General features: G+C 41.5%; 1 protein-coding gene across 2 annotated transcripts in view; it reads right to left on the bottom strand.

Moving 5' to 3' along the window:
- Positions 1 to 1,404: 1,404 nt before the first annotated feature.
- Positions 1,405 to 9,544, bottom strand: part of FAXC (failed axon connections homolog, metaxin like GST domain containing) — a 76,703-nt gene continuing 68,563 nt past the window's right edge. For both annotated transcript variants that reach the window (XM_024759337.1, XM_024759336.1), the window contains one exon: positions 1,405 to 2,202. In XM_024759337.1, coding sequence (XP_024615105.1) covers positions 1,913 to 2,202 — 290 coding nt within the window. In that variant the 3' untranslated portion in view covers positions 1,405 to 1,912. The remainder of the gene's footprint in view (positions 2,203 to 9,544) is intronic.

Below are 9,544 nucleotides of genomic sequence, written 5' to 3'. Positions count from 1 at the left end.
CATCCTCCAACACACTCTTATTAGTCATCGAACAGTCCTCTCAAAAGATGAAGGGCTTTAATAAGATATTAACAACTGAGTTTTCTGTGGAATAAAAATGTCTAGCTTAGGGTATTTCAGCATTTCTTCCCAGTTACATATGCCCTACCCTGTTGCTTAAATGGTAAATAACCTCAAAAACTCTCCCCCTTTATTTCTTTGTGAATCCACAGCATTTTAGGACTATTTTGTCAAAACCATATTCAAAGAGTCTTTTTCAAGTAACGTACGTGAACTCACCAGAAGACGCTGTCTTTTAAGAAGTTCCTCTTTAACCCCATAAGGAATAACCCTTCCCCAGTCAGTTGTGGTCAGAAGCCCAAATCCACAGCCATCACCCTAGGATCTTCAACCCATATTTCACTAGAAAATGTTCTAAGTCAACCAAAACTATGTCTTCAGAGATGGAGTGCCTCAGTCAACACAGTAACCGCAAGAGTTCAGGGGCTCTATGGGGAGGGAGAGAGAGGACGGGGAGGGGAGGAAAAATCCTTAAGAAACATTAAGATTTTCCTCAGCGTTGCCTTCCCCTCGCCGGACAATGGCTGAGAACACCAGAAAAGTTGCGTTAATAAAACTGCATAGGGTCCACACTGCACAAAGTGCTCTGCTACCCGTTACAATGATCCTCTTCCTACTTCATCTTTCCAATACGTCTCGCAAGGTTTGTTTTCAAAAAAGACATTACAAGCTGGCGAGCTTCTGCTTACAAAAATCAGTCAAATCCTTTCCCCTTCACCACTATTAAATCCATCCTATTCCTGAGCTTTATTCCCCCAAGTAAACCAAACGTAGGCAACTTAACACTCCAGAATCAACAAAGGACAAGGTTCCAGTGTGCGTTCAGGCAACGAAAGAAAGGCTTCTCTGCAAATGTACAGTAGAATTGAAGACTGTCTGTAGCTGTTGATGATCTGTAGAAACATTTCCAAGGTTCTTTGAACAAAAGATTTCGATTCAAGCAAGATCACAAAGAGGATGACGACAGAGTCCTAACTGTGCCTTGGTGTGTGTTCCACTGGCTCCGCTTGGGCGAGTGACTGTGGCCGCTGTTGCCTAGATGTGGAATTCCTTTGCCCTCCAATCTCCACACACACGAAGCACATTAAAGAATAAAATGTGTTTATGTCACACCTTTTCCGAGAGGTTTAAAGCGCCGTATGTTACCACATGAATCCTCACAACACCCCTGTGAGGTAGGTAGGCGGGGACTATTGTTACCCCCACTTTACAGGTGAGGGAAATGAGGCACACAAGAATTAAGGGACTTGCCCAGAATCACACAGCTAGCCACTGGCAGGGCTTAGGATAAAACTCATACTGGCTAGCACCTAGCACAGTGCTTTGCACATAGTAGGTGTTCACTGAATACCTATGGATTTTATTTGACTTATATCTCAACATACAATATACACACAGGAAATAACAAGCAGCCACCACAGAACATTTATCTCCTACATTCCTTCTGATGACATCTCTCCTGACTTTGAACCCTGCTGGATGAAGGATGTTCAAGAATCCATCTTGCACCTAAGCCCTCGGGTTGCAGGGGATCGATGTACACACCATCTGTGGACAACCTGCTCTTGCACCTGCTCTACCACACCATCTTAGTTTTCTAATGAAAACAAAAGTGGGTTTCAGGAACCATGCTGACTTTTTCTTCTGCCTGTTTGTTTTAAACGGAGCCATCGGAATGGTTCTGTGTCTTGTTTGTACAAAAAAGAAATAAGGCTGCTCTAGTCCAGTTAGCTTGTGAGAACTGTGTCAAGCACGAAGATCTCCTCCCAGCTCGGATGGACTTCTACCTGGGAAACTGGACTGACCCCAAGGAATGGCAGCTCCAACAGAGGAGGGTCAGCAGGGCTGAATGTCACTTGCACTGTTCATGGTCTGTGTAGTCATCCAAGTCCACATCAGAATCAAAGAGCGAGTGTCCAGTGAAATCCGTGTCTGGGGTTCGGGAAAAACTGTTCTCTGCTCCCTCATCTTCAAAGGTCTCTGTCCTTGAGTAAGAGCTGAAATCCAGCAGGGGCGTATGCGTTTTGCTGCCTTCACAGCTCTCCTCGGACTCATAGATGGTGTTGTCATCATCATGGTGCCACTCAGGCCAGAATTTCCTCCTTATCCTCTCACAGTACATGGCAAGATTGATCAGCTCACCTGCAGGGTGGTGAGGAAAGCGAGGGTTAGTTCTCAAGGCAACAATCTACCAGCCACTTGGCTTTCTGGGCAACTTAGAAGGATGGGGTAGAGTAGGCATTAAGCATGTTTTTCCACAGAGGCACTGTCAAAATGTTTAGATTTTTATACACAGAAGGAGAAAGGTGAGTGGGAAGAGTTAAACTCAGTGAATGGGCTCAATGAAATTTCCGAGTGAGTCTGATGGTGAGAAGTGAGGGGGTAGCTTATCCAAAATGGCAGCTAAACTACCATCATTTGGCTTTGTGAAGTATTTTATCATTTTATGTTTGCATATCAAGAGAACTAGTGCTTCGACTGGTTCATATCGAAATTAATTTATAGTCCATGAAAACACACCAACTGTTAGTTGGATTAAGTCAGCCAGAAGTGATCCTTCATTCCACAAATATTTGTAGTGTCATTATGGGCTGGTCAGTACGCCAACTAGTCGAAAAAAATTAGGTTAGGATGGAAATTTTGCCCTGAATCATCCATAAAATAGGTAACTCGGAATTGTCTTTATGGATGAGCATGCCTGTAAACATATTTCGTAAAACAGAGATTTTTTTATTTTTTAAATAAAATTCAACAGTGCACCCACGATTGGGTTCGTTGGGCTTGGTCGTTGGTCTACTTCTTTTTCCTGTGAATCAAAGGAACATTTTCGTTAAGTTGCTAAAATTGTCCAGGCATTCATCTGAAATACGGCACGGTATGTGGCTTTCATTTCCTAATTCCAAATGAAAAATGTAGAAAGAGGGTGAGTTTTTGCTTTTGATCCACCAGATGGCAACACTCCTCATAAGTATATAATTTGTCACTGTCTCTTATAGGACTTTATTGCCCTAAGAATATTCTCTGGATATTTATTTTTTTTTAAGTTATATAAACATTCACTTGTGTAGGTAGTCCATGTTTTATTGCAGGAAATTAGAAAATACAGATAAGCAAAAAATAAAAGAATTACCAATAATCCCATTTGCCATAACATTTTCATTTAAACTCTTCCTGAAATTTACATATTTATATATGCATTTACATATATTTACATTTGCTATATAGCATTTACTATATGTTCTGTTTCCTATGCTACTTTCTTCACTTAGCAACATATAATGTAAACCTTTTAATTCCACTCCATGACCACCTTGATAATTGCATAGTACTTCATTATACAGATGTACCATGGTTTCATTTTGTTTTTTCCAATCCCCTATTATAGCCATTTAGGCTGTTTCTATGTTAACAGCTCTAGTGGTTATAGCCTGTTAACTACTCTATTTTATTTTCTACCAGAGAAAATAATATATGCTCATTTTGGAAAATTAGAAGTCTGTATATAGAAATGGTATAAATATACATAATACATACATATATATATACATAAAGAAGAAAACAAAAGCACCTATAATCTCACCAATCCAAGGTAATCACAATTAACATTTTGGTGTGATTTCTTTCAGTATTTTTTTCTATTTATTTATTGTCATTATTATCATTACCTGTCACTTCCTGTAACATTATAAGCATTTTCCCACTAAAATTTTTCAAAACTTGATTGCTGTTCTGCTTAAATACATCCGTTACAAAACATAATAAGGCAAATCCCCCCGCTTCATGGATCCTGTAAACCAGTGGATTTGTATTGGTTCCAGGTCACCATTTTCAGTCTTCTCAGATCAAAATAGTTCAACTCACGCTTATATGAGTCCATTCTGATTGCCCCCAACTCGAAGACTTTCTGTATGTGCTCGGAAGCTAAGAAGCCAACATCATTGCTCCTTTTTGGGCAGACGCACGAAAAATTTCCCTTATTTTCTCCCTCAGGGAAGCAGTTATGAAACGCCTCACCAGGTATTGCTGGTAACCAAAAATTAGATAAAGACGCAGAAGCAGCAGCAAGGGGCCACTGGGGGCAGGGAATATCAAAGATAAATTGTGGTCACTTCACAGCAGGCCCTGGGGACAACCCTGTTTGCTTCAATCAGGTCCATTCCCAGAAAGTAAGAATCTAGTCACAATGTCCATGGGATCTACACAATATATGACTGTCTCTACTTCTTTTGTAGCCATTCTCTCTACAGCCTGTTTCTTTACCTTTCTTCCAGGAGAGCTGCCCCCTTCATGACTGCATGACATTAGAACCCCTTCAGTCTGCAATAATAAAAATTAATAATAGCACACATGTATATAGGCCTTACTGTGTACCAGGCACTACTTGAAGTGCTTTATTTATTGTTGAATTATATTAACTCCCATCCCTAGTCCTGGCAACAATCCTATGAGGCAGGAGCTATTAATATCTCCATCTGTAATAGGAAAACTGAAGCAACAGAGAGGTTAATTAACTTGCCTAAGGTCACGTAACTATATAGTGGCTGAGCCAGGATTCAGACACAAGCAGTCTCCAGACTCCACTCCCTTCACCATGACTGGACTCTGCCTCTCTCCTGATGAGCTGACAGCCTGGCCTGGGAATTAATAGCTTCCCACTACCTGTTACAGACTATTTTTCTGTAATTCTTTCTGGAGTCTCAAGAATTTTGAGGAGACAGGTGTTGTCACTCAAAGATAATGGGTTGTCATGAAGAAGAGATCCCTTTATCACACAGTGAAGAAAGGGTGTGCTTTTTGACAAGCGAGGGCTGCGAGCTCACATGCCCATCCTCATATCCTGCCCCTGATAAAAAGAGTGAAACAAAGAGTGAACATTTACAGTTGAGTTCTCTGTTTATCTGGTTTTGCCAATCCTTGCTTGTTCCGAGATTCTCCACCAGCTGACCCAGTGTGTGTGTGAGAGAGAGAGAGAGAGAGAGAGAGAGATGCCCATGTTAACATAAATGCCTATACTGAAGATGTAAACTTTGTGAAATAATTTTTTTAAAACTGCAGGGTTTCTTTCAAAGTGTACTCAACAATCAGATAATGTCACCTATCAGACTGGTAAGAAAGTCTAATACCATCCAGTGTGGAGGGTCAGGCATTATACTACATGGCTAGTGGAAGTATAAATTGCTATAAGCTTTTTAGGAAAGTAATCTGATGTTATCTATTGAAATTTTAAATTCAGTTATCTGTTGGCTCAGGACTCCACTTTTAGTACTCTATTCTACTAAAATAAAATCATCAGTATGTAAAGATAGATGAGCATGGATGCCAAATGCAGTATTATGTCAATAAAAACAAAGAGAAAGAAAAGAAAGATGGAAACACCTGAATGTCCATCAGTAGGGATTGATTGAATAAATTCTGGTATATCAATTCTATAGACTATTGGGCAACTGTTAAAAAGACATAATATTCTATTAAGTGAAAAAAACAAGTTATAAAGTAATGTGTATAATGCAATTCCACTGTTTAGTTTTAAATCAATAAAAACAAACAAACCAAAACAGCTATATACATGTATGTAAATTTGTATATGAAGAAAAAAAAAGGCACCGAAGGGTTCACTCCAAATCCTTAATATTAGTTTTCTATGGGAGTGACACTGGACATGGGTGAGGGGAAGGTAATAAATCTTGTAAAATACACCTGTTTAATTCAACTTATTGTGACAATGTGTATTACCTTTTTAATTTAAAAATCCAATAAAATAAATTAGTAAAATGACTAATGAGTGATTACTGATATTCTCAGACAACTTGAGAGGATATTCATCAGAAAGCCAAATGGCCCTCTACCCCAAGGACACTCCCAGACAGAATAAAGAGCTTTTCTCTTGGAGTTTCTCAAATGGAAATATTCCCCATGGCTCTTTGAAAAAAGTGACTCCTTTTATTTTCCTATATTTCTCCAATTGCTCCCAGCACCACTGCCAGCCCTGGGTTCTTAATCAGCCAATATCTGGAAAACCTAGGGCTGGCGCTCACACACATTCTTTTGGTTTCCAGGTATTTACTCAGCACCTCCCGGCTCCACGCCTGTGGTAGGTGCTGGCTGTGTCCTTGGTTGCTCCCTATAACGCTGTGTCACACAGGCAGCAAGGACGCTGAACATTTCCTCTTCAGAAAAGTTCTTAGCAGGGCTTCCCTGGTGGCGCAGTGGTTAAGAATCCGCCTGCCAATTCAAGGGACGCAGGTTTGAGCCCTGGTCCGGGAAGATCCCACATGCCGTGAAGCAACTAAGCCCGTGTGCCACAAATACTGAGCCTGCGCTCTAGAGCCCGCGAGCCACAACTACTGAGCCCATGTGCCACAACTACTGAAGCCCACCAACCTAGCAGCTGTGCTCCGCAACGAAGAGCAGCCCCCACTTGCCGAAAGTAGAGAAAGCCCGTGTGCAGCAATGAAGACCCAACGCAGCCAAAAATAAATACGTAAATAAAATTTTTTAAAAATATTTTTAAAAAAAGTTCTTAGCAAACTTGAATGCGGTAATGAGGACACCCCCACCTTCCCCAGTCTCACTGAAGCTTGTTCACAGATCTCAGGATACAAAGACCAGCAAAGATCATTTGAGCCAGCCCTTCCCTGAGACCTGAATTCCCCCACAACCTCTTCCTAAACACTTTGAATGGAGAACAGTAAGAGTATGGGGTGGGCAGACACGTGTATGTTTTTCAAAGATATCCAGCATTTTTTCCACCTTTTAATCTATCAAATAATAAGCCAAAAAAAATAATCCACGTACAATAAATGATGGTAAAAGAGCTGCTGAACAGTGTGTTTTTCTTAAAACACAGAAGGTTGTGTTCCTTACAAATTCAGAAAAGCAGTGTTAGGTTCTCTGGGTTTGGTACGGCTCTCCAGGGCAAGCAGCTGTGCGACAGAACCCGTTCCCTTTTGTGCTTTACTTTCACTTTTCTAGGCTCTCCAACTCTCCATGTCTATTTTAAAGAGTGCCAAATCCACATGCAATTCTCTAATAAGGATACTGTGATCAAAATATCAAATGTGGGCTTCCCTGGTGGCGCAGTGGTTGAGAGTCCGCCTGCCGATGCAGGGGACACGGGTTCGTGCCCCGGTCCGGGAAGATCCCACATGCCGCGGAGCGGCTGGGCCCGTGAGCCATGGTCGCTGAGCCTGCGCGTCCGGAGCCTGTGCTCCGCAGCGGGAGAGGCCACAACAGTGAGAGGCCCGCGTACCGCAAAAAAAAAAAACCCAAAAAAACAAACAAAAAAAAAACTGCAGGTTACAGACTTCCCTGGTGGCACAGTGGTTAAGAATCCGCCTGCCAATGCAGGGGACACGGGTTCGAGCCCTGGTCTGGGAGGATCCCACCTGCCGCAAAACAACTAAGGCTGTGCACCACAACTACTGAGCCTGTGCTCTAGAGCCCGTGAGCCACAACTACTGAGCCTGCGTGCCACAACTACTGAAGCCCGCACACCTAGAGCCCGTGCTCTGCAACAAGACAAGCCTCCGCAGTGAGAAGCCCATGCACCACAAGGAAGAGCAGCCCCCGCTCGCCACAACTAGAGAAAGCCTGCGCGGAGCAATGAAGACCCAACACAGCCAAATATAAATAAATTTTTTTTTAAAACTGCAGGTTATAACTATATCAACATAATGATCCCAACTTTTAAACATACATATATACATGTACTTGATAAAAGATAAGGAAACATACCACAATATTAACAGATATTCTCTGCGGGTGATGGGGTCACAAGTTAATTTTATTTTTTTTAAACTTTTCTATCTTTTCTAAATTTTCTCTAGTAAGGAAATGACATTTCATATCATACACAAACATATTATGTATATTTTAAGAACTGCTGAGTATTCAAAGTCTGTCCTCCTACTCACCTAAATTAAGGAAAAGTTCTCATGATTCTGGATGTTTCCCGGAGTAGCCTGTGTGGCTAGATTATTTTAAATAATATCTAGAACCAAAAAGCTAATATTGATACACACACACTCACACAGATGGCAAGGACAATAGTGGCTTGGATGTTCCAAAGCTAAGGCAGTAAACTGTCAGATCCAAGCTACTTCCACTCCTGGATGTGAGCCAGTTCTAAATTATCCAGACTCTTGGTTGTTTGTTTCTACTTCTCCTTTGAAGGTCTCCACCACAAAAAGAGCAAAGGCAGAGAAAGAAGTTGAGATCAAATCAGTAGTTTGCCTGCATTAGCAGCTCCGATCAAAAGGTTAGAAAGGGGCATAGAATAATGACTGAAATGAGCTTTAGAGGTTTGCTGTGGACTTGAATGATTTGTTCTCCTCCAGTCCCCATGGAGAGCTGGAAGCTACCGGCTTATTTTAAGGATCTGCATCTACGTGCCAAAGTGCCCTGCAGGTGACAGCATCAGATTCCCCCAAGTGTGTGCGTCTCCGCATGGGACTCAAAATCAATTCTCCAAAAACACTGATCATTTCTTTAAAAAGAACATTAAATGCCTCAAGTCCCTCCAGGAAGTAATAGAGGAAAGGGCCAAGTCATAAATAAATTCACAAAAGATGCTTCATTTCTTCGAGAAGGGATTCTGTACAACCTGAGATTTCTACTGACACTGGATACCTAAATCTTTCTGACTAAACAACAGATGACCTCAATACACTTGACCCTTAAACAACATGGGGGTTAATTCACAAAGAACTTATAGTCTGTCCCCTGTATCCAAGGTTCCTTCGCATTCGTGGATTCAACCAAGATGGACTGTGTGCTACTGTAGTCATTACTACTGAAAAATAACCACGTGTAAGTGATTCATGCAGTACAAACCTGTGTTGTTTGAGTGTCAACTGTAGTGTGTGTGTGTGTGTGTGTGCACATAGGGTGTGTGTGTGTATGTGCTTGGGTAGAAGTGTAAATGTATGTGTACAAGTGAGTGTGTACAGAGCATGTGGGTATAGAAGCATATGAGTAGATGTGAGTGTGTGTGTACTCATAGGTGTGTAAAGGTGGTGTGGTAGGGAAGGAGGGAGTACGAAGAAACAGGAAGCAAGAGTAAATACAAAACACACCCCTAGATGAACGAAAAGGAATCACTACCTTTTAGACCACCATGGAAAACCTGATTAAAATAAAGGGAAACTACTTTAAGTGCTACAAACATCACCAATATGATAACATATTCAATTTAGATAACTTCCAACACATCACAAGACAAGGAACACCTCCGTGCTGATCACTTAGGAAATTAAATATAAGTCCATACTATCCCTGTCCCCACCTAGCTATTGTTCTAAAAGATCTTCAGTCAATGCCTGATCCATTCCAACCAAGTCTGGTAACGTATCTAGAGCCCCATCCCCACCAATCTGGAGAGTTACTCCTGCTGCCTTTAGCCTGTTCTGAATCTCTGGGCATGCACATGAGTGTACACACACACACACACACACACACACACACACACACACACACCTATAGGCTT

This window comes from Neophocaena asiaeorientalis, unplaced genomic scaffold (genome assembly GCF_003031525.2).
Source record: "Neophocaena asiaeorientalis asiaeorientalis breed wild unplaced genomic scaffold, Neophocaena_asiaeorientalis_V1.1 scaffold505, whole genome shotgun sequence".
NCBI classification, from domain to species: Eukaryota; Metazoa; Chordata; class Mammalia; order Artiodactyla; family Phocoenidae; genus Neophocaena; species Neophocaena asiaeorientalis.
The sequence above is the reverse complement of the archived record's forward strand: the minus strand, read 5'-3'. Positions and strand labels throughout refer to the sequence as shown.